This window comes from Canis lupus, chromosome 11, assembly GCF_003254725.2.
Source record: "Canis lupus dingo isolate Sandy chromosome 11, ASM325472v2, whole genome shotgun sequence".
Taxonomy (NCBI): domain Eukaryota; kingdom Metazoa; phylum Chordata; class Mammalia; order Carnivora; family Canidae; genus Canis; species Canis lupus.
In genome coordinates, this window is record NC_064253.1 from 40600040 (window position 1) to 40625433 (window position 25394).

The 25394-nt window shown below is 43.7% G+C and overlaps 1 protein-coding gene and 1 long non-coding RNA gene across 4 annotated transcripts in view; one reads left to right on the forward strand and one right to left on the reverse strand.

Annotated features, from left to right (window-relative positions):
• Positions 1-25394, forward strand: part of LOC112649861 (methylthioadenosine phosphorylase) — a 114026-nt gene that overhangs the window by 3184 nt on the left and 85448 nt on the right. For all 3 annotated transcript variants that reach the window (XM_049116188.1, XM_025432361.3, XM_025432362.3), the window contains exons 2-4: positions 9400-9486; positions 10745-10803; positions 14402-14569. In XM_049116188.1, the coding sequence (XP_048972145.1) occupies positions 9400-9486; positions 10745-10803; positions 14402-14569 (314 nt within the window). The remainder of the gene's footprint in view (positions 1-9399; positions 9487-10744; positions 10804-14401; positions 14570-25394) is intronic.
• LOC125756059 (uncharacterized) lies at positions 508-14513 on the reverse strand. Its single transcript, XR_007414037.1, has 3 exons — positions 14380-14513; positions 11481-12161; positions 508-4579 (listed from the first exon to the last, which is right to left on the reverse strand). It is a non-coding gene; the product is annotated as an uncharacterized LOC125756059 (long non-coding RNA).

Below are 25394 nucleotides of genomic sequence, written 5' to 3' on the forward strand. Positions count from 1 at the left end.
TTCAATGGGCTATGGCTCCCCCAGGCAGCTGCCCAGCCTTTGTTCTGGAGGGTTAAAAATAAGCCTTATTAATCATGGTTCTCAGGACAAGGTGGGGATGTAGTCCTATCATAAGTGGGTAGTGGCCTACAGTAAAACTGCATTGAGAGACAGACAAGTCATGGAGTCTAGACTGGGACGACAGACCTTTTAAGCTCTCCTTTTGGCTCCCTGATTATAGCTGGCCAAAGCCTTCGGACTGAAAGTCCCTAAGTGACTCTCAGAAACCAAGGAACAACCCTCAAGTCCCAGTTGGAAGCCAAAGAACCAGCTAGCCTTCATGTTTTTGTTTAGTCCACAGTGACATTTTGGGTAGGACAGTCCCTCCTTTTGTAGGACTGTTCTGAGCATTGCAAGACCTATAGCGCATCTTGGACGCCTCACCACAAAATGCCCCAGTCTTCGTGGCAGCCAAAAATGTCCCCTTGGGTTTCCACACACTTCCGGGAGAGCCAGTACACACTCGGTTGAGGGACCTGGGCCAGATCCCTGATACAGAGACTGGTGAGGAGAGGTATGAGAGCCCACTTTGTATCCTGACCAGCAGAGAAAGACCAAGAGATAAGGAGACTTTTGTTGTTGCTTGCAGGGATGTTTTTTATTTTGTTTCTGTTGGAGATGGGGGGATAGACAGAAATAATGACGGGTACTAATGCGTTATTTCATTGGATTCTCATAATTCTGCGGATTAAGGAAGAATCTGACCGTTTCTGTACAGATGAGCAAACAGGTGATAGAAATTTTTGTGTGCAGTGGACCTTCATCCTTCACTGTGATTGTGATCATGGTATTCTAGTCTGTGCCTCAGAAGCATCTAAAGTAGTGATTCTCAAAGTGTGTGAGGCATCCGCACCTGCCGGGGGATTTGTTAGAAATGCACCTTATTAGGCCCTGTCCCAGTCCTGCTGAATCAGAAGCACTGGGTTGGGGGCCCCGCAATCTGGGTTTTGAAAAGCTTCAGTATAGGGCAGCCCTGGTGGCGCAGAGGTTTAGCGCCGCCTGCAGCCCAGGGTGTGATCCTGGAGACCCGGGATCAAGTCCCACGTCAGGCTCCCTGCATGGAGCCTGCTTCTCCCTCTGCCTGTGCCTCTGCCTCTCTCTCTCTGTGTCTCTCATGAATAAATAAATAAAATCTTTAAAAAAAAATGAAGAGCTTCAGTATATTCAGATGCCCTCAAAAATGTGACAAGTGGTGACCCAGAGAGCTTGGAAGACCCAGGCATCTTCATTTTTAACAAGCTCGCCAGGTGATTCGTGATGTACTAGTTTTCTGTGGCTGCTATAACAGTCACCACAGCCTGGATGGCTTAAAACTGTGCAAATGCATTCTCTCACAGTTCTGGAGGTTAGAAGTACAGAGTGAGTCCTGCTAGAATCTGGGCAGCTTCTCTTGGGAGATCCAAGGGAGAGTCTGTTTCCTTCCTTTTCCATCTTCTAAAAGTCACCAGCATTTTTGGCATCATGTTGCCTTCTTCCTCATTGGACCATCTTACAGGGGCGCTTATGATCACATTTAGGTCCTACCAGATAATCCAGGATAATCTCCCTATCTCAAAACTTTTGATTTAATCAGGTAAGGTGACGTTCACAGGTTCTGGGAATTAGGACACAGATAGTCACAGACAGTGACCTTCAGTGAGCCCAGATTTTGGAAATTCCTGGTCTGGGCCCTAGAGTGAGGTGCTCAGTGCTGCCTGCACATTAGAACTACCTGTGGAGTTTTAAGAAAACAGACTTTTCCTTTCCCGATTAAAAAGAGTCTCTAGAATTTTGGACCTGAGCTTTGGTATTGAAAACTCCCCGTGGGATTCTTGTATTGAGGAACTCACCGGGTGGGGGCACCAGGAGGATTCCTGCTGTTGTCCCACAAGTAGGAGGGAGCTCTATAGAATACAATAAACATTGAGGAAAATACTTCTCAAAAAAAAAAAAAAAATGGGCCATTTCAAGAGGTAAACTATATCTTCAAGAGGGTGTGTCTACCCATTAGAATAGCATCCTGACTTTGTAGGAGGAGATTGGTTAAGTAAAAATGATGGATGTTCTGTGTCATAAGATTGTCTCTGACCAAAATGTTGCTTTACTGTATTAGTTTGCCAGGCTGCCATAACAAAGTACCAAAAACTGGATGGCTTTCTTCATAGCCTGAGGGCTGGAAGGCCAAGATCAAGGTGTCAGCAGGGTTGGTTGCTTTAGAGGCCTCTCTCCTTGGCTTACAGACGGCCAGCTTCGTCCTGTGCTTCACACGGTCTTCCTCGGTGTGTGCTTGTGTCCTAATCTTGCTTTATAGGGACAACAGTCATAGTAGATTAGGGCCCTCCCCATGACTTCATTCAACCTCAATGATCTCATCAAAGATCTTTTTCCAAAAATAGTTACATACTGAGGTATGGGCGTTAGGACTTCAACATATAAATTTGAGCCAGTTCACCATGACCAATGCCTACAAGGGTGGCTTAGAGAGGAGCATCAGATCCAAGATAGAGCCCCAGCCATCTCTGTGGACCATATTGCAGGTTTTAAACAGGCCATCCAGACTGAGACATTTGGCCACTCTCTCTCCATACAGCTGGCCTTTCAGGATTTTACAAGGCCCTGGGAGGCTCAAAGCCAGGTTGTCTTAATAAATGGAGAACTTCTGTCTGTTGCGCCTGCCAGATATGTCAGTGGCAACCAGAGCTGAAGGACTGAAGTGCTCAGATCAGGGATAGCTGCCAGCTTGAGCTCTGGTCCTCTCACCTCATCATGAATTTGAAGCACTCAGAGGCAGCCCAGCTCCCTAGCAGGAGTTAGTCCGAATTGCTTGGGCTTAGGTGTTTTAAGAATGCCGTCATGCAGTGCTGGTTTCTTTAAGGTAATGTATCTAGGCCTCAACGTGATGGTGAGTGGTTCTTGAAACCAAGTAGTATATGTGTAATTTCCTGGGTCCAGGTCCTAGGGGAAATAGACACAGGGTAGGGGTTCGTATGAGCCCTTTCAGCATTGCTGGAAATAACCATTCTGGCCAACATTCAGATAAAAGGCTTTTGCACTCTAAGGGAGGAAGTCAAACCCTCTTTTTTTTAAAGGAAAATGATGCAGTGGCCTGCTGTGGGAAAGTATGGGATGAACCCGTAGCTGTTAAAAGTTGGCAATGACCATGATTGACCAAGGGTTCTCTATTTCAGAACCTTATCTTGTGTAAAGAAGTCCCAGCTGAGTAGGACTGGCCCAGAAATTCCATCCCAGTCCTCAAATATATTTCTAGGCAGCCTGGGACTACCTGGACTAAGGACTGATGCTTTTGGCTCAGGAGGCCTAGTAAGGTCTTGTCCTTGCTTCCTGAATGTGGATGAGGTCACTGATGGAGAGGCCCCTCCCTTTGGAAGTGTCATTGCCCAGGGTCATTGTTTCTATACTTACCCTGTGACCTTGGCCCAGAACTTGACCTCTCTGAGCATCAGATTCCTCAGTACATGGAGAGAATACGACTTTCCTAAAGGGGTATGATATAAAGGACTCCAGGGGGTATCAAGAGACAGTAAATCATCGCAGTTGAGCGTGAAAAACCACTCCTATTCCAGCTTTGCTTCTGACAATTTGTTAGGAGTTTCTTAATTTGATACTTTTCTTTTGTCTTTGGGAAAATGAGTATAATACTGTAAGGCATATCTTATGGAGTGGTTGTGAAGATCAGATGAGGTAAGGTGGCTGGGGCACTGGGCACAGTGCCTGGCACATCTCAGTACTCAGACACAGTGACTTTATCACTGAGGCAGGTACAGAGTCAGCTGTTGGATTCAGAGGCTCCAGGCCTGGGAGTTCCATGCTGGTTATCCTTTGCTGTGGGGCCAGCAGGTGGCGACATTGCCCCATCCTGGCGCTGAGATCCTCCCTCTGCTGCAGGAAGATGGTTAGTGGACCATTTCCCGGTGTGGCTATATTGTCCTGTGTACCTTGCAAGATACGACTGTCTGTAAACAACTGGAGCCTGTTGGGTGACTGGACACGCTCACCTACAGATCATTCCAGCGCCAGAGACCCCATCCCAGCGTTTCTGGGGAGCAGTAGCAGGTCTTGCTTTCATGGCCAGTACATGTTTCTCTTCCAGGGCTTCCTAATGCAGTCATGCAGCCTGGGAGCTGTGGACTGAAGCTTGAGGCTGCTGACCTCTCGGGCTTAAGGGTGCTGAACTTTGGCAGGACCTCTCTGGTGGGTGTTTCTTAGTCACTGCTGTGATGCTGGGCTAGCTTGCCCCAAACCGAGAGGTGGTTTCACCACAGTCAGTTTTGTTTTGTATGTGCAAGCCTGAGACTCCAGTGTTGAATCCAGAATATGAGATGCCATGGCCCAGGGGACCTCCAGAAAGAGCCAAGTCAAAGTGGTAAGAAACCTCTAAAAAGAGGAGAGAGGGCAGCCCTGGTGGCGCAGCGGTTTAGTGCCTCCTGCAGCCCAGGGCGTGATCCTGGAGACCCTGGATCGAGTCCCGCGTCGGGCTCTCTGCATGGAGCCTGCTTCTCCCTCTGCCTGTGTCTCTGCCTCTCATTCTCCCTCTGTGTCTCTATGAATAAATAAATAAAATCTTTAAAAAAAAAAAAAAGAGGGGAGAAAAAAGGCAGAAATTTTCAAGAGCAACAGAATCCCCCAACTGCTGAGTATAATTTCAGAGTCAGCAGTTCAGTTTTGTGACCTGGGGTGAGGACACAGGCTGGGCAGCTTATTGGGTCCCCACCACCCCATGATCTGGGGTGCTTCGCGGATGTATGAAATGAAGGATAAAATGGAGTAGCCAGTTAGAGGAAGGATTAAGATTCTATAAAACCTATTTAAAGTTTTTTTTTTCTAGTGCATTGGCATGATTTAAGTGTACTGACTTAAATGAACACTTCTGTTGATGGGAAAACTGGAATATTGGTTAGTCTTAGGATGTTAATGAGGTAGCAAGGTAGGAGAGAGATGTGGGGTTGGCACAGAATGTGTAACCTGCTGTGGTTTCAACAACCTACCACAAGGTGGCACCAACTTCAAAAGCTAGTTTAGCCAACTTTAGGAAGTTGTGGGGACACTTCCAAGTTCTGAATCACGTAACTAGCAGTTCTTCAGTAAAATCTCACTAAATTGCCCCTATGGTTTTGTTTTGTTTCCAGAAAACTGGGAGCCAGAGAGATCACCATTTCCCCATATATTACTATAAAGTCAACTTGTATAACCTGATCTGAAAATTATTCAAATGTTCAGTGAATTCTTAATTCTGGGATTTTTTTTTTTCTTTCTCAAGGAGCTGTGTTTTTCATTTAGTAGAAATTTTACTCAAGCGAAAATAGGCTTAAAGCTTTTCACTGAAAAAAAAAAATAATGCTCAGTCACTTTCCATTCAGTTTTTAGTAAAAGTGTCCTCTCTCTAACCTGTCACTGATAATTTAAAAATTATTTTTCCTTTAGGAATTATCAACCCAGAGAAGCTTTAATGATTTCAGTCACTTAATTTTTAGTCAACACTTCAGTTAATATTTAGTTGTCTTTGTAACTGTTCCTGTTTGTGTTTATTAGTCATCAAATTAGATTAACCCTGGAGTTGCAGTACCAGATTCCTTTTTTTTTTTTAATTTTTTTTTTTAAGATTTTATTTATTTATTCATGGCAGACACAGAGAGAGAGAGGCAGAGACACAGGCAGAGGGAGAAGCAGGCTCCATGCAGGGAGCCCGATGTGGGACTCGATCCCAGGTCTCCAGGATCACACCCTGGGCCGAAGGCAGCACCAAACCACTGGGTCACCGGGGCTGCCCACAGTACCAGATTCCTGTAACTCCCATTAGCCCTCGAAGATAGCTGTTAAGTTCATCTCTGCAAAATGCAATACAACACTTGAAATTTAAAAAAAATTCAGAGCTACCTTTGCATTATTCATATTGACTATATAAGAGGGATGGTTTGATTTTATAAATATACATGAGGCTAACTTTCTGCTTTTCCAGACTCTTATTCATGATCTCTTACAGTTCTGTGATTTTAGTGGCATAGGAAAGAGAATCTTTCTTGTTTCTTTATCAAATGGTATAATGAGGAGGAAACATTACCAACTTGGTATATAGAATATTTTCTGTCCTGGAAGTCTTTTGAACATTCCTTATTTCATAACCCATTTAGAAGACAAAATAAAATTCATTAGAAAGTACTGTCTGCATCCACACATGTATTTCTTGGGTTTTTTTTTTTTTTTTAAGATTTTATTTATTTACTCATGAGAGACAGAGAGAGGCAGAGCAGAGAGCCTGGCTCAGGACTCAATCCCAGGACCCTGGGATCACAACCTGAACCAAAGGCAGACACTCAGCCACTTAGCCACCCAGGTGCCCCTAGGTTTGGTTTTCTAACTTAAGCTAGCTAAAGTATCTTTCTGTGCTAATTTGTTAATTTTCAGAGTCAGCAATAAATGTCCTAAACATGACCCCTGTTTTGGTTATTTCTGGAGTATGGAAGGCCCTCAAATATTTATTGAATGGGTGATTGTTTTTCAATAATGTGCAGTTTTTAAAAAGGACTGGGGCTGAGAGGAGTTAGGATGACAGAGGAGTAGGGGACCCTAAGTTTGCCTGGTCCCAGGAATTCAGCTAGATTGCTATCACATCATTCTGAACACCTGTGAAATCACTCCGAGATCTGAGAAAAGAAATGGTGCAATTCTACAAATAGAAAAGTGACCACTTTTTGGAAGGTAGGAAGTGTGGAGACATGCATCTGGGGTGATATGTTGGAGAATACCTTCTGGGGAGGGAGCCTCTGGCAGCCGGCACTAGGGAGCGACAGAGCAGCAGAGCCCGAGATGGGAACCTCAAGGATTCTGCTGTGCTGAGGGACATCCCTGCTGAAAGGCACTGGGGTGGCACAGGGCTGAATCCTAGGTGGGACAGTGCACAGGTCACAGGAAGACCAGGGGCAGCCGGCTGCCGTCAGCGAGCCCAGAGGTGGGATCTCGGCTCTGGGAGGGCATAAAGCACTAACCGTGGCACAGTCCTGACTGCTTTGTGGTTGGGTGACTGCTCTCCAAGTAGGGCCCAGCAAGCACCAGACCCCCCCTCCTTGTAGGGTAGGGATAGAGGGAACATTCCTCAATATCTTAAAAGCTATCTATGAAAAAGCCCACAGCGAATATCATTCTCAATGGGGGAAAAACCCAGAGCCTTTCCCCTAAGATCAGGAATGCGAGAGAGGTGTCCACTCTCACCACTGCTATTCAACATAGTACTAGAAGTCCTAGCCTCAGCAGTCAGACAACAAAAAGAAATAAAAGGCACCCAGATTGGCAAAGAAGTCAAACTCTCACTCTTCTTCATAGATGATACTCCATATAGAAAGCCCAAAAAACTCCACCCCAACATTGCTAGAACAGATACAGGAATTCAGCAAAGTGGCAGGATATAAAATCAACACACAGAAGCCAGTTGCATTTCTGTACACTGCCAGTGAGGCAGAAGAAAGAGAAATCAGGGAATTGATCCCATCTACAACTGCACCAAAACCCATGAGATATGTAGGAATAAGACCAAAGAAGTAAAGGATCTGTACCCTGAACATTAGAACACTGATGAAAGAAATTGAGGAAGACACAAAGAAATGGAAAAACATTCTATGCTCAGGGGTTAGAAGAACAAATATTGCTAAAATGTCTATGCTACTCAGAGCAGTCTATACATTCAATGCAATCCCCATCAAAATACCATCAGCATTTTTCACAGAGCTGGAACAAGCAATCCTAAAATTTGTATGAAAAGACCCCAAATAGCCAAAGGAATATTGAAAAAGAAAAAGCTGGGGGCATCACAATGCCTGACTTCATGCTATGTTAAAAAGCTTGATCATCAAGACAGTATGGTACTGGCACAAAAAACAGACACATAGACCAATGGAACAGAACAGAGAATCCAGAAATGGACCCTCAACTCTATGGTTAACTCATCTTTGACAAAGCAGGAAAGAATATCCCATGGGAAAAAAGACAGTCTCTTCCACAAATGATGTTGGGAAAATTGGCCAGCCACATGCAGAAGAATGAAAATGGACCATTTCCTCACCCCATGTGCAAAAATTGACTCAAAATGGATTGAAGACCTAAATGTGAGACAGGAATCCATCAAAATCCTAGAGGAGAACACAGGCAGCAACCTCTTTGACCTCAGCCACAGCAACTTATTGCTAGACACGTCTCCAAAGGCAAGGGAAACAAAAGCAAAAATGAACTATTGGGACTTCATCAGGATAAATGCTTCTGCCCAGCAAAGGAAACTGTCAACAAAACTGTAAGACAACCTACAGAATGGGAGACTATATTTGCAAATGTCTTATCAGATAAAGGGCTAGTATCCAAATCTATAAAGAACTTATCAAACTCAACACCCAAAAGGCAAACAATCCAGTCAAGAAATGAGCAGAAGACATGAACCGACATTTCTCCAAAGAAGACCTACCAAAGGCCAACAGACACACAAAAGAATGCTCAACATCACTCGGCATCAGGGAAATACAAAACAAAACCATGATGAAATTCCACCTCACACTGGTCAGAATGGCTAAAATTAACAACTCAGGAAACAATAGATGTTGGTGAGAATGCAGAGGAAAGGGAACCTTTTTACACTGTTGGTGGGAATGCAAACTGGTGGACCACTCTGGAAAATAGTATGGAGATTCCTCAAAAAGTTAAAAAAAGAACTACCCTACCACCCAGCAATTGCACTACTAGGTGTTTGTCCAAAGGATACAAACATAGTGATTCGAAGGGGCGCCTGCCCCCCAATGTTTACAGCAGCAATGTCCACAATAGCCAAACTATGGAAAGAGCCCAGATGTCCATCAGCAGGTGAATGGATAAAGAAGATGTGGTGTATATGTACAATGGAATATTAGCCATCAGAAAGATTGAAATCTTGCCATCTGCAACAACGTGGATGGAACTAGAGGGTATTATGCTAAGTGAAATAAGTCAGAGAAAGACAAATACCATATGATTCCACCCACGTGGAATTTAAGAAATAAAAACGATGAACATAGGGGAAGGGGAGGAAAAATAAGACGACAATAGAGAGGGAGGCAAACTAAGAGATGCTCAACTCTAGGAAACAAACTGAGGGTTGATAGAGGAGAGGTGTGGGGTGTGGGGTAACTGGGTGATGGGCATTAAGGAGAGTACTTGATGTAATGAGCACTGGGTGTTACATGCATCTGATAGATCACTAAATTCTATCTCTGAAACTAATTTTTTTTAAAAGCAACTGGGGCTTAGGAATGGAGAAGAGTATATATATATAGTGAGTTTGCTTGCAATAATTTTGTTTCTAATGAAAAATGATCAAATCTGTTGTCTTTTTATTGTCTCCTTTAGATTGGGATAATTGGTGGAACAGGCCTGGATGATCCAGAAATCTTAGAAGGAAGAACTGAAAAATATGTGGATACTCCATTTGGCAAGGTTAATATCCATTTAGTGGAGACATACCAGCTTTTTCCTTCTTCTTGCTGGCTTGATTTTTAAGTTCACAAAAAAATTGTTTTAATTACCTTCATCTTGGAAGCACAGAGCTGTCTGCCCCAGGGTGAGAGGGGTCACTGGCCCTGTCCTTGGGTCCTAACAGCTGAGACAGTGTTCCTAAGAATGCCTTAGACTTCACAGATTATGAACATGCACATAGGACTTTATAATTTTTATCTCTAGAAACCAGATTCTCATTTCAGAGATAGCAACTACTTCTTCAGATCTCTGCATTCACATTAGCTCCTCATTTGCTTCTATGTCTTCCACGCTCATTAGACAGACTGATGGCAAACAGAAATAAATAATGCAAAGTAGCCCTTTTTTAGTAAGCCCTAGCCCAAGGCGGGGATTTCCTGAGGATCCAGAAAGCAGTGGCATAACTGAACTAAAAATCACACACTCTCCCTTTTCTGTTAAAATGATGCTGTTCTCCTAGCTCCTGTGTCATCCATCAGGATGAGGTGTCTACCTTCTAATTCCATAGTGCTGCTTCCAAACACAGCAGCTCTTCTGGTCCTCCTGTGAGGATCCCTGCATCTGGCAGCCCAACCCAACCCTTCTTTCCAGCCAGGTCCTCAGACCTCATGTTCTCTAGGACCTGCTCTCAGCTTAGCTCATCTCATGGCCTCATGTTTGGTTAACCCTCTCCAGTTTTCAGGACCTTCCCCTCCCTTACTTCAGGCCATCCCATGGCCACCCCCTCCCTTACCTTAAGTCATCCCATGGCCATCCCCTTCCTTGCCTCAGGGTATCCTGTGGCAGCCTTAGACTTGGTTAACACGACAAGCGGTTCCAATGCTGAGTTCTTAAATTCTGTGACAGTGGCCTCCTTATTGCCTGTCACTTGCACATCTGTTCTCATAGCTACCAAATACCGTTGACACATCTGTATTTGAGCAGTGTGACATCAGAGTCCCCCGGGGTGCTTGCTCCAAATAGATCATACTAGGTAGTATCTGTTCATGCACCCAAGACAACCCTCCCAGTCCCATGCACCTCTGTGCTTAAAGAGGGCTCAGTAAGCATTCCTTATTGAGTGATTAAGTTGGTGAAATCTGGACTCTTCCTTCCTTCCAGTGGATCTTCCAAGTTTCCATGAATCCTGTTGTGGTCAAACAACTGAAATGATGGTTTTTAAGTTGTCCTGTGAATGTTTTCAAGTCTTAGGTTGTAACCATTTTCCCTTATGTTCAAGCCTTCTGATGCCTTAATTTTGGGGAAGATCAAGAATGTCGATTGTGTCCTCCTTGCAAGGTAAGATACTTTTAAGCTTTTTGAATGTTGCTGCTATCGGAGGGATGAAATTCTGGAGAGTGTAATGGTGTGGGTGTGTGAGTATCTGGTGTTAGAGCCAGAGCATCTAGGGCACTTTTATACCCCACTCACAGTTTGGGAGCAAACTGTAGTGACTTTGGAGGTCAGAGATCTCACCCACTCCCCCACCCCCCCTTAGGCTGGAAAAGTGGTCAGCATACTCAGTGAGCCATGGAAGGAGTCTGATTAAAATCAAAGCTTCTGGTTTTAGTTCTAACTGCAAGAGGGGAGATGCTTTCCCTTGTTTATTGTTTTTCTCCTAAGTAACAAGATAACTTCTTCATTCAGGACTGCTTCATTTGTTCCTTGTGGAATAATAGTTACGGGTTTACCAGGAGTGGGTTCCCTTTGGTATCCACACTGTTTCCTGGACAAGACTAGCAGGGCACATCATTTTTACCACACAGTTGGGATTTAGTCAGACTTACACGTATGAGTTTTCTCTTGCTGTGGAACAAATGATCATACATATAGCAGCTTCTGACAACATAGCATCCTGCATTTTCTGAGCACCAGGAGCGTGGGTGCAGCTTAACTGGCTCCTCTGCTCAGGATCCCATAAGGTCAACTCAGGGCCTGGTTCTCACCTGGAGCCCCAGGTTCTCATTCAGGCTTACCTGCTTGCTGACAGAATGGGTATCCTCACAGTTGGAGGCCTGGGGCCTTCAGCTCCTGTGGGCTTGTTCACTTTCTTGGTCATGTGGTGTCCTCCAGGTTCCCGAGGGGCTCTCAAGGGCATGCTGGTGAGGTGGAAACCTCATCATGGAGGTGACCCCCAGCACCTTTGGTGGAGCCCATTGGCCAGAAGCAAATCTCAGGTCCACCTGCAGTGGCAGGATCACCCTATAATCTGTCTGCCATGCCACAGTTCTGAAATGGAAGTGACTTTGCTGAATCCAGTAAAACTAAATTGTAGTTTTAGATGGTCACATGGAGTCCATTTCAGGCAACCTCCTTTATTGGAGGATTGATTCATTTTTTTTCTAGGCTCTAGGAGAAAGCAGCTGGTGGTGTGGCCCTCTGGTGAGGCTTTTATGCTCCCACTCATTGAACGGAATCGCCTTGGACTGTGGACTCTGTCCCTCTGATGCACATGTTTCTTAACGACTTTGGATTTTTTAATTTCTATTGAGAATCCCGATTAGTGTATTGGAGACTAGCCTTAGGAAGATGCATACACTTCCTGGGCTTACGTGGACCTCCACCTTCTGAGAGGTCATCTGTCCGCTCGGTAAAAACCGTGACGTGCTCTGCCTCTCTGAAATTACATACAGAGCATTCTGATGTTTTTCACAGTCCTGTTGGTGAACAGAAAAGTTTTTTCTCAATATTAATACGAGATGAAGCAAGGGTTGTTTAATAACAATCCAACACGTGGTACATGTGGGTGGCTCAGTGGTTAAGCATCTGCCTTTGGCTCAGGTCATGAACCCGGGGTCCTGGGATCGAGTCCCACATCAGACATCAGACTCCCTCCAGGGAGCCTGCTTCTCCCTCTGCCTATGTCTCTGCCTCTCTCTCTCTCTCTCTCTCTCTCTCTCTCTTTCTCTCTCTCTGTGTCTCATGAATAAATAAAAATTTTTTAAAAATCTTTAAAAAACAATCCTATGTGCAGGTAGTATTATTAACCATTTCACAGATGGAAAAAAATCAGGCTGAGAGCACTGAGTGGCTATGAGGGGGCCCCACCACTAGTGAATGGCAAAGCTAAGACTTGAACCCAGGCAGTTTTACTCCAAAGCCCAAACTTAATCATCAGTGTAGAAAGTGAGATTTTTGTGTGTTCACCTACTTCTTGAAAGCCTGTTTCTGCATTATCACACATAAAGGACCCTGGACTCGACACTGCCTTTTTGTGGTGGACCGTTTCACCCTTCTATTGGTAGTTTCTCAAGTGGCCCAGAATAATTTTAACTCTATGAAATGCTGCTTATATAATGTATCATCAGGGCACCACTCAGTGGTTGAGTATCTGTCTTTGGCTCAGGTCATGGTCCTGGGGTCGAGTTGCACATCGGGCTCCTCACAGGGAACCCTCTTCTCTCTCTATGTCTCTGCCTCTCTCTGTGTGTCTCTCATGAGTAAATAAATAAAATCTTTAAATATATATATAAGTGTATCACCTAACATGTGAATTTTAAAAAAATAATTTTAGAAATTGGGTTCCCTTGACTGGCCATTTACTGGCACTCCTGGTCGTGTTCTGCATTCCAGCGAGGAGCAGAGATAAGGGCCTTACCCTCTCGGGGCTAATTCTAGTGGGAAAGATAGACATGGAAAAGGAACTGTAGTTTGAGCTAACAACAGGTGATAGAAAGAAAAGAAGATAGTGATGTGATTCTGACCCACTGGTTATGGAAAGCACTTCTCTGCAGAGGTGATGTTGGAGTCGAGACCTAAACCGGCCAGAGACTGAAGCAGGAATGAGCATAGAGGCCAGGAATGAGCCAGAAGGCCAGTAAGGCTGACTTAGGATGGGAGGAACACGGTCAAGAGCTGAGGCTGCGTAGTACACTGGTACCCAAGTGGTATGAGGGCCATCATTAGGCGTTTGGATTTTATTTGAAGTATGGTAGGAAGTCATTGGTGGTTGTATTAGTTTGCTGGAGCTGGCACAGAATAGGTGAAAACAGAAATTTGATTGTTCACAGTTCCTGGAAGCTAGAATTCCAAGATGAAGGTGTCAGCAGAATGGGCCTTCTGAGGGCCTGGAGGGAAGGACCTATTCCAGGCCTCTTTTTTTGTGTGTTTTTTTGTTTTTTTGTGTTTATTTTTGGCTTGCGGATGGCCATCTGCCTGTGCCTTCCCACATTCTTCCCAGTGTGCAAGTCTGTATCCAGATCTCCTTTTCTTGTAAGGACACTGGATTGGGATCTACCATAATGACCTCATTTTAACTTCATTATCTTACTAGAGTCTCTGCAAATACAGGTGCATTCTGGCATACTGGGGATTGGAACTTCAAAATAAGAACCACGAGGGGACAGGCACACAATTCAGGCACTAACAGTGGTCATATGTGAGGCGACTAGTTCTTGGATGAAACCTGCTAGTGTCATAACAGCAGGGAATTATTTTTAAGGTTTCATTGACTTACTTGGGTGATCAGATCAGACAAAGGAATGGAGAGGTCAACTGGAAATTTGAGTTTCTATTTCTCTTTTGTACCTTTCTTCATTGGCACCTCTTGTTTTCCATGTTGGGGCTCCTGTGAAACCATCTGCCTCAGACTCTGGGGGAGTGGGTGCACCAGAGGATAGACACCGTCTATGTCTTCCTTACTTGCTCTTTTTTTTTTTTTTCTTACCTGCTCTTGATAGGAACATAAATACATACCACGTAAAGGCAGCCTGCACTTTAAGACCAAATAGTTTGTATTTGCAGTAGGCTAGTTACAGCCTCGCCTCTGCCCATTCTTTCTGTGACCATAAAAGTGCTCTGATGGAAAGGGCTAGAAGGCACTGCTATAAATTAGTTTTCTCTTCTTACCGGTATTTGAGTGCCCTGTTCACTCACCCTCTGCATTCACTCCTCGCAGGCACGGGAGACAGCACAGCATCATGCCTTCAAATGTCAACTACCAGGCGAACATCTGGGCTCTGAAGGAGGAGGGCTGTACACATGTCATAGTGACCACAGCTTGCGGTTCCTTGAGGGAAGAGATTCAGCCTGGCGATATCGTCATTATTGATCAGTTCATTGACAGGTGAGCAGGTCATCTGAGATGCTTTAGGCTCATGTAAAATCATTCCCAACCCAAGCAGATGTTGTATGGGGACCCAGGAGAGAAGGGGGAGGCAGGCCCACAGACTTGCTCTTAGCTTTTCATTGTGGGATGTTTTTAAACATCTGCAAACCAGAATAAGAATCCACTCTCAGGTTACCAGTTCCCAGCTTTGCCATTTATCAGTTCACTGCAATCTGTAACTTGAATAGATAAGGACTCTCTTTTAGAAACAAGCACATCACCTAATATTTCCCTAGTCTTGGCTGTCTAGACAGTGCTCCCCTTTTCCTTGTTGTCTCACAGACCTTGTTTGTTTTTTTCAAAAAAGGTGCCAGAGGGGCTCCACTCGTTACACGCATGAGCTGATAATGTTTCGGCCACCTCCTTTTTTCCTTTTCTTTTGTTGTCCTATGGTGTCCCCAGTTCGGATTTTACTGACCGCATCCTTAAGTGTCACTTAGTGTCTTCCCCTGCTGCCAACACAGGTTACTTGTAAACCAGCATTAGCTCTGAGGGCTGAATAAGAACCGGGTTCAAATTCTTGGCAGGAAACCTCCCTTCTGCATCAAATCAGCAGGCGTGTAATGTCTGGTTGTCTTTGGTGTTAAGATTGACCAATTGGTTTGGGAGTTAGGGACTCTTTTATTATTTAATTGTACAAGTACTAGATAACATTCCTTTACTCTCCCGCCCCGCCCCCCCCAAAAAATCACCAGTATTAGACTGCCAAGATCCTGGGCTTTTTCAACATTTAGAATTAGTTGAAGAGGGGCACCTGGGTGGGTCAGTTGGTTAAGCATCCAGCTCTTGATTTAGACTCTGGTCATGATCTCTGGGTCGTGAGATTGAGCCCTGCATTGGGCTTCACCCTCAGCGTGGAGTCTGCTTGAGATTCTCTCTCCCTCCCCCTTTTCCGCTTTCTCTCTCAAATAAAAAAATAAATAAAATCTTTAAAAAAAAAAAAAAAGAAAGAAAAAAAAAGTTGAAGAAATCACAAGGGAAACCGAGTGGTCTCCAGGGGATTGCTTCCCACGGCGCCCTGCCCCCTTACAATTCCTAGTGAAAGGAACCACCTCCCAAGATGTTCTGGATAGAGACCGGTGTCTGCACTCCATGCCTGGAGTCAATGGTGGGGAGAAGTCGCACAGAGTATAAGCCATTTGGTGGATCCTGCTGAAGTCCCCAGAGCATCATCTCTGTCCTACCCTCCCCATCTGCTGTCTCTGAGTTTACTACACCCCCAAATGCCTCTTACCTCTTCCATGGGAGGAAAGTTTATTCAGTCCAGTTCTCTGAGTCTTCTTCCTATTAGGGATCTGTTCTAATTTAGAGTCTATCAGAAGCATTCTTGATGGTTTCCTGATGGAGCGAGACTATTAAGTTGAACCGTATGAAATTGACCATTCTGTAGGTCAGAAATAGTTGAGGGGCACCTAGGTAGCTCAGTCAGTTAAGTGTCTACCTTCAGCTCAGGCCATGATCCTGGGGTCCTGGGATTGAGCCCCGCATCAGGCTTCCTGCTCAGTGGGGAGCCTGCTTCTCCCTCTCCTTCCGTCTGCTTCTCCTCTTGCTTGCGCTAGCTCTATGTGTCAAATAAAATATAAAAAGAAGAAGAAGAAGAAGAAATGACTGAAAATCAGCACTTTGTAGGGGGGAGGGCAAGATGGCGGAGGAGTAGGGTCCTCACCTCACCAGGCTCCACCAACTTACCCAGATTACTGTCAAATCATCCTGAAAACCTACGAATTCAACCTAAGATTTAAAGAGAGAATAGCCGGAACACTACAGAGAGAAGGGTTTTTGTTTCTAACAGGGTAGGAAGGCGGGAAAAAAAAAAAGAATCCAATGGGGAATGCGATGGTTACTGCGGGAGCTGATTCCAGAGCTGGAGAGCTGGCCACCGCCACTGTTGTTCTTCCTGATGTCACCCTGTGCCTGGGAGAGGTGGGGCCGCCAGGGAACAAGGGACTCACAGGACAAACAGCTCCACTGAGCCTGGCACCCAGCGGGGGGGGGGCAGCTCCCCCAGGTGCACACACCTGAGAACCAGCACAGCAGCCCCTCCCCCAGAAGGCCAGCTGGAAGGATGGGAAGAACAAGTTCTTGACCAAGCAGTGCTGGAAAGCTCCAGGGGAAGTTGAGGGGTTTACAGTATGTAGAACCAAAGAATACCCCTCCTTTTTTTTCTCTTCCTTTTTCCAGTACAACTCATTTTTATATCAGACTGTAAATTTCCAATTTTTTTCTCTTTTCCCACCTTAACTACAATATTTTACCACCTTTTCATTTTTAAGATTCTTCCTTTTTGACTTTAATATTAATTTCTACAATTACAGGTCCTAGATATATTTCCCACTTCTAGATTCTCTTCAACATATGCAACTTAATTTTTTTTTTAATTTTTATTTATTTGTGATAGTCACAGAGAGAGAGAGAGAATGAGGCAGAGACACAGGCAGAGGGAGAAGCAGGCTCCATGCACCGGGAGGCCGACGTGGGATTCGATCCCGGGTCTCCAGGATCGCGCCCTGGGCCAAAGGCAGGCGCCAAACCGCTGCGCCACCCAGGGATCCCTGCAACTTAATTTTGGGAGATATACAAGATATGTTGTTTTTGTTTTGTTTTTTGAGAAATCTGCCTCATTTTGTTTTACAATGGTAGAAGTTAATACCTTCTAAAACATGACCAGTATGCACCCAGAACCAAGTGGTATACTGTGCTGGTTCATTCTGTGAGATTCTTCATTCCCATTCTGCCTCCCTCTTTTATCTCCTTTATTATGTTTTGGTGGTCAATACTGGGGCCTTCTACAAGTATTTCTGGTTTATATAAATTTGGGACTGAGCATCTTCTAACATACAGAACTTAATATACTCAGAAACAAGAGGATCACCCTCTAGGACCCCTCAGGTAGACTACATTCTCCCTCTACTACCACTTCGTCATCACCACCATCTCCCAGTCCCCCTCCCCTTTTTTTTTCTTTGTTTTTCTTTTTCTCTCTTCTTTAGGATTCCTGGCCTTTTATTTTTTACTACTTTGTTTTAAAATTTGTTTTTCACTTTAGTGGTTCTTTTGTTTTATTTCGTTCTGATCTTTGTTTTCAATTTCTGGTCTCTGACTTTAGCAGAATCATCTAGGGTGAAATTTACTTAGGTTGTGGTTGACTCTTGATGCAGCCCACTCATACAGCCACTCTGCAATGAGCAAAATGACTAGAAACAAGAACTCACCACAAAAGAAAGAATCAGAAACAGTACTCTCTGCCACAGAGTTACAGAATTTGAATTACAATTCGATGTCAGAAAGCCAATTTAGAAGCACAATTATAAAGCTACTGGTGGCTCTGGAAAAGAGCATAAAGGAATCAAGAGACTTCATGACTGCAGAATTTAGATCTAATCAGGCTGAAATTAAAAATCAATTAAATGAGATGAAATCCAAACTGGAGATCCTAAGGAGGGTTAATGAGGTAAAAGAAAGAGTGAGTGACATAGAAGACAAGTTGATGGCAAAGAAAGAAGCTGAGGAAAAAAGAGAAAAAGAATTAAAAGACCATGAGGAAAGGTTAAAGAAAATAAATGGCAGCCTCAGAAGGAAAAATCTATGTATAATTGAGGTTGCAGAGGGCACCAAGAGGGACAGAGAGCCAGAAAGCATATTTGAACAAATCATAGCTGAGAACTTCCCTAATTTGGGGAGGGAAACAGGCATTCAGATCCAGGGAGATAGAGAGGTACCCCCCTAAAATCAAAGACTGTTCAACACCTCGACATTTAATAGTGAAACTTGCAAATTCCAAAGATAAAGAGAAAATCCTTAAAGTAGCAAGAGACAAGAGATCCCTAACTTACATGGGGAGAAATATTAGATTAACGGCAACCTCTCCACAGAGACCTGGCAGGCCAGAAAGGGCTGGCAGGATATATTCAGGGTCCTAAATGAGAAGAACATGCAACCAAGAATACTTTATCCAGCAAGGCTCTCATTCAGAATAGAAGGAGAGATAAAGAGCTTCCAAGATAGGCAGAAACTGAAAGAATATGTGACCACCAAACCAGGTCTGCAAGAAATATTAAGGGGGACTCTGTAAAAAAAGAGGAAGCCCTAAGAAATAATCGACAAAAACAGGGACTGAATAGGTATTATGATGACACTAAATTCATATCTTTCAGTAGTAACTCTGAATGTGAATGGGCTAAATGATCCCATCAAAAAGTGCAGGGTTTCAGACTGGATAAAAAAAGCAAGACCCATCTATTTCCTGTCTACAAGAGACTCATTTTAGACGTAAGGACACCTACAGCCTGAAAATAAAAGGTTGGAGAACCGTTTACCATTCAAATGGTCCTCAAAAAAAGGGGTAGCCATCCTCATATCAGATCAATTAAAGTTTATCCCAAAGACTGTAGTAAGAGATGAAGAGGGACACTATATCATACTTAAAGGATCTATCCAACAAGAGGACCTAACAGTCATGAATATTTATGCCCCTAATGTGGGAGCTGCCAAGTATATCAATCAATTAATAACCAAAGTAAAGACCTACTTAGATAATAATATACTAATACTGGGAGACTTCAACATGGCACTTTCTGCAAATGACTAATATTCTAAGCACAACATCTCCGGAGAAACAAGAGCTTTAAATGATACGCTGGACCAGATGGATTTTACAGATATTTACAGACCTTTACATCCAAACGCAATTGAATACACATTCTTCTCAAGTGCACATGGAACTTTCTCCAGAATAGACCACATACTGGGTCACAAATCAGGTCTCAACCGATACCAAAAGATTGGGATTGTCCCCTGCATATTTTCAGACCATAATGCTTTGAAACTTGAACTCAATCACAGGAAGAAATTTGGAAGAAACTCAAACACGTGGAGGTTAAAGAGCATCCTGTTAAAAGATGAAAGGGTCAACCAGGAAGTTAGAGAATTAAAAAGATTCATGGAAACTAATGAAAATGAAGATACAACCATTCAAAATCTTTGGGATACAGCAAAAGCAGTCCTAAGAGGGAAATACATCGCAATACAAGCGCCCCTCAAAAAATTGGAAAGAACTCAAATACACAAGCTAAGCTTGCACCTAAAGGAACTGGAGAAAGAACAGCAAGTAAAATGTACACCAAGCAGAAGAGAGTTAATAAAGATTCGAGCAGAACTCAATGAGATAGAGACCAGAAGAACTGTGGAACAGATCAACAAAACCAGGAGTTAGTTCTTTGAAAGAATAAGATAGATAAACCAACACAACCAAACACAATGCCGGATTTCAAGTTGTACTAAAAAGCAATGGTCATCAAGACAGTGTGGTACTGGCACAAAAACAGACACACAGATCGATGGAACAGAATAAAGAACCCAGAAATGGGTCCTCAACTCTATGGTCAACTAATATTTGACAGCAGGAAAGACTATCCACTGGAAAAAGGACAGTCTCTTCAATAAATAGTGCTGGGAAAATTGGACAGCCACATGCAGAAGAATGAAACTAGACCATTCTCTTACGTCATACACAAAGATAAACTCAGAATGGATGAAAGATCTAAATGTGAGACAAGAATCCATCAAAATCCTAGAGGAGAACACAGGCAACACCCTTTTTGAACTTGGCCACAGCAACTTCTTGCAAGAGACATCTATGAAGACAAGGGAAACAAGCAAAAATGAACTATTGGGACTAAATCAAGATAAAAGCTTCTGCACAGCAAACTGTCAACAAAACTAAAGGACAACCTACAGAATGGGAGAAGATATTTGCAAATGATATTATCAGATAAAGGGCTAGTATTCAAGATCTATAAAGAACTGATTAAGCTCAACAGCAAAGAAACAATCCAATCATGAAATTGGCAACAGACATGAACAGAAATTTCCCCAAAGAAGACATAGACATGGCCAACAAGCACATGAGAAAATGCTCTGCATCACTTGCCATCAGGGAAATACAAATCAAAACCACAGTGAGATACCACCTCACACCAGTGAGAATGGGGAAAATTAACAAGGCAGGAAACCACAAATGTTGGAGAGGATGTGGAGAAAGGGGAAGCCTCTTGCACTGTTGGTGGGAATGTGAACTGGTCCAGCCACTCTGGAAAACTGTGAAGGTTCCTCAAAGAGTTAAAAATAGAGCTACCCTGTGCCCCCAGCAATTGCACTGCTGGGGATTTACCCCAAAGGTACAGATGCAGTGAAGAACCGAGACACCTGCACCCTGATGTTTCTAGCAGCAATGTCCCCAATAGCCAAACTGTGGAAGGAACCTCGGTGTCCATCGAAAGATGAATGGATAAAAAATATATGGTCTATATATACAATGGAATATTACCCGTTAGACACGACCATTTGCTTCAAAGTGGCTGGAACTGGAGCGTATTATGCTGAGTGAAGTAAGTCAGTCAGAGAAGGACAAACATGGTTTCACCCATATAGGGAATATAAAAAATAGTGAAAGGGAATAAAGGGGAAAGGAGAGAAAATGAGTGGGAAATGTCAGTGAGGGTGACGGAACATGAGAGACACCTAACTCTGGGAAACGAACCAGGGGTAGTGGAAGGGGAGGTGGGTGGGATTGTTGGGGTGCCTGGGTGACGGGCACTCAGGGGGGCACTTGGCGGGAAGAGCACTGGGTCTTATGCTATATATTGGCAAATCGAACTCCAATAAAAATTAAAAAAAAAAATCAGCACTTTCATGTAGCTTAGCCTAATAAATAACAGGGATAGACTAAAATCATACGCCCTTTACTTATCACTTTTACTATTATTTTTTCAACACCTGACACTATGTATGTATTATTCATCTTTCCCTCTAGAATACAGGCCATGTGAGGACAAAAATCCTATCTGCCACTTTATCCCTAACACTCACAACAGTGCATGTAGTTGCTTAGTCAGTATTTTTAGAGCAATTGAATGAACATGATCATTCGAAGAAAAGACTGGAATTCTTGACAAAGATCCCTGTGGTTGTGAAAGTCCATTTGTTTGGAAGTGATGATTTAAGAAAATGATTGTAATATGCTTGTTTAATAAAGCAGAGTGTATGTGCTGCTTGCCTGGCTCAGTCCATAGAGCATGGGACACTTGATCTCAGGGTCATAAGTTCAAGCCCCACAGTCGGCATGGGGACTACTTAAAAAAATAAAGCAGAATATAAAGCTTCCTATTCAGACTGATCCAGATATATAAAGTATCATAGATGCTCCTGGAAAGAAAAGTCTGACTTGGGTATTAAACCTCAGATTAATCTGTTACATAAAAGGTGTAACTGTACACTGTCACATTTGCCGGATCTTTTCTTCACAAATAGCAAATGTAAATGTTTCACATCCTGGCTCTTTGAAGAAAGTAGTTGGGGCAGAAAGATGAAGAATAGAAAGAAAACCGGTGTTACCATCATATCTGGTTTCATTCTGTCGTAGCACTCCTAAGCCGTGTAACCTTAAGATCTTCTGGTATCTATTTTGTTTTAGGTGGTGTCACCTAAACCTAAGTCAGGTGGATAACCTGACTCCTTATTCTTGCCTTGGAAATTCAAAGTCTCTAGCAAGTGCCTTTTATGGGATCTAGCACCTGTTGCCTGCCCAGTACATGGGTGCCATTATTTTGAATATGGTGTGTTGGCTGAAGGGGTCTGTAGTTAACAGCAGAAGAAAAGTTCTCTTAAAAGGAAGATCCCTGTGGGAGTATCATTTAGAAGAAATCTCAAATTTTATATTGCTACTACAATGATAACATTTTGAGTTTATTGAGTTAGATAAAATTTAAAGCTAATTTTACCTGTTTTTTTCCCATTTTCTTTATATCACTGTTAGGAGATTTAATATTATGTTAAGTGGCTTGAATTATATTGCTGTTGGACAGTGTTTCTGAATGATGCTGCCGCTGGCTGAGTCATTTCACCAAGCTTCAGTACATACATGATTCACTGTATGTCTCAGAAGAGAAGAGAATCAGCACTTTCTGCTTTTATGAGTAATGGCCTTTATGTGTTGTACTAATAACACATTGTTTAAGGTAAATCTTGGTGTGTTCAGGCAGGCACCTGATGTGTCCTCTTGGTGCGTTCTCAGGCATACAGTGGTGGGCTAGAGGCTGTGCAGTTCATAGCCTGGTTCCCACTGCTGTGTCCCCAGCCTCAGCTTGGGTGACAAAATTGCAGCACCTTACAAAGCCACCCAGTGGATTATAATCCTGGGGATAGGAGCCCTGGGTCAAGAGGTTTTGTCTTGGCTGTTTGGCCTCAGGCAAATCAATGACCTGTGGCTCTCTCTTCAGAATCCAAGGTTGAGCTCCACCATGGCTGAGGCATCTTCTCCCTACCCAGTCACTTCTCCAGGGACTGATCTGGAAACTCATGTTTCCTTATTGCCACCACTTTGCTGGCACATTATCTTAGAAAAAAATATTCTCGTCCTAAGGGGGTCTTCAGGGGTTTAGAGGAATCTTTTTAATCTTCCTAACATAAATTTGTGATGAAGAATCAGGATGGAGTAGTGTGGCTGTTCTTACTAGATGGCAGAACTAAAGCTCTCTTACATCTTCTGCCCCTGGTGCCCAGCGTAGGGAAGAACACCACCGTCCTGGTCTATCGGCCATGTGTGTATACCTTCGAGGCCATTAAAATGTTGAAGACTGACAGGTGGCTCTGATTTTATGGTTGTTTTTAAAAACATTAGATTTCTACTCTAAAAATGGAATATACCCTTAAAGGAGTCTGATGGGCTGGAAGGTTTTTTTTAAGAAAATAAGCTTGTTGTCTTCTGAAAAATAATTGTTTTCTCTCGAGCTGTGTTCCAACCTGTGAAAAGTGGAAAGCCGGGCCTGAGAAAAGGGGAATCCGGGGTGTGGCTGACCTGGAGAGCACAGGACAACAGACAGGTGGGGACGGGAGTGGCTCCAGGTGTTTTTGGGGATGTGCGCAGTCGTGTGTCTCGTTCTCAGACATGCAAGGAGATGCCTTAGCTAATATATAAAGTGAAAATAATCCTCTTGGTGTTTGTGATCAGGGCAGCTATAGAAAGCAAAATGGATCTCGGCCTCGAATTTAAATATCAGAACTGGGTTGGTTTTGTCACTTTCCCATTCTTACGTACAGTGATGGGTTGCTTGACTCTTCCCTTGCCCCAGGGTCTGGGGGCTCCACATGCAATCACGGTACCAAAGTTGAAAATAGTTAATATGAAGAACTCACAGGAGGCTGGTCCACGATAAGTTCCTTCAGTGCCTGATGAATTGGGTTCGACTGATCCTGTTTCTTCTGCCTTGATGGAGGTCCTTGCTGTCAGAGCCACAAGTCATTCGACAATTTGGGATATAAAACCTGGTTAAGAATAGATCTAATTTCACTTCTTGATGGCGATTCCACAGTCCATCTGAACTAGGGAAAGAGTGCACCCGACCTTTCTTCTGCCCCAGGAGACCCTTGTGAGGCTATGTATACTTTAAAAGGATCTCACAAGGGAGGTACTCCAAGATCCATAATTTGGGGATTCTTCTATGATACAGACCCTTTATGTGCAGCATTACCTGTCAACCCAGACTACTGACGAGCCATGCCATGCAGGGTACACAAGGGTAGAGAATTCTAGCACTTCAACACATGACCTTTCTCCTTTTCACCATCACTTCTGATTGTTAGCATGGAAAAGGATGGAACTCACCACATATCTATAAACTGGAAATATGCCCACATTCTATTAAGTTAAAAAAAAAAAAAGATGCAGGGGACACCTGGGTGGCTCAGTAGTTGGCGGTCTGCCTTTGGCTCAGGTTGTGATCCTGGAGTCCTGGGATCAAATCCCAAATCAGGCTCACCCACAGGGGAGCCTGCTTCTCCCTCTGCCTATGTCTCTGCCTCTCTCTCTGTCTCTCACGAATAAATAAATAAGATCTTAAAAAAGGAAAGAAGGATGCAAATTAGGAGGACCCATTAAACTGCTCTGGCTGTTGTCACTGTCTAAAGCTGGGTCCAGCAAACGTATCCATTAAGGACAAGGATAGGATTCATACTTTATTTTTTTAAAGATTTTATCTATTTATTCATGAGAGACACAGAGGGAGGCAGAGACATAGGCAGAGGGAAAAGCAGGCTTCTCCCAGATAGCCCGATGTGGGACTTGACCCCGAGACCCAGGGTCAAGCCCTCAGCTGAAGGCAGACGCTCAACTGCTGAGCCACCCAGACGTCCTGGGATTCATACTTTTAACAGTGGTCTTTATCAGGAATGTTTTGCAGATAAGGACTTTTTCTTTTTGGACAATGAGAAGAATACAACCAAAAAAAATTAAAATGAAAAACAGAGTGGAGTGTGATGCCTAGAGGCACATGTTTTCTGTAAAACACTGTTAACACATTGGCCTGATATGCCTGAGCCACCCAGCTAGGTTCTGCTTGAAGAATGCAGTGGGAGAAGCCCCAGCTTGGAAGTGGGAACATCCAGAATTGTTTCCTGGCTCTGTCCCCAAATTCTTTTGTCACTTAGTGTCCTCATCTGCACACTGAGGGTGTTGCGTCGATTCCTGAGTTCTAATGTCGTCCCTTTTAGGAGGCCTGTTCACTAGAATAGGGCAAGGTTTGACTAAACTGTGCCTCTGATGCTTGCTGGCTTATTCATCAGGAAAGTCCCGCTGTAAACAGTGGTAAGGGATTATGTCACTTTATTTCCCCCTCCCAGAGCTCTGTGCTTTCCCCTTGATCTCCATGTCATGATGTAAGTTGTTGGTACCCGCCCCTGTGAAGGACTATTGCAGAGGCTGAGATGCGCTCTGATGTCCATTAATCAC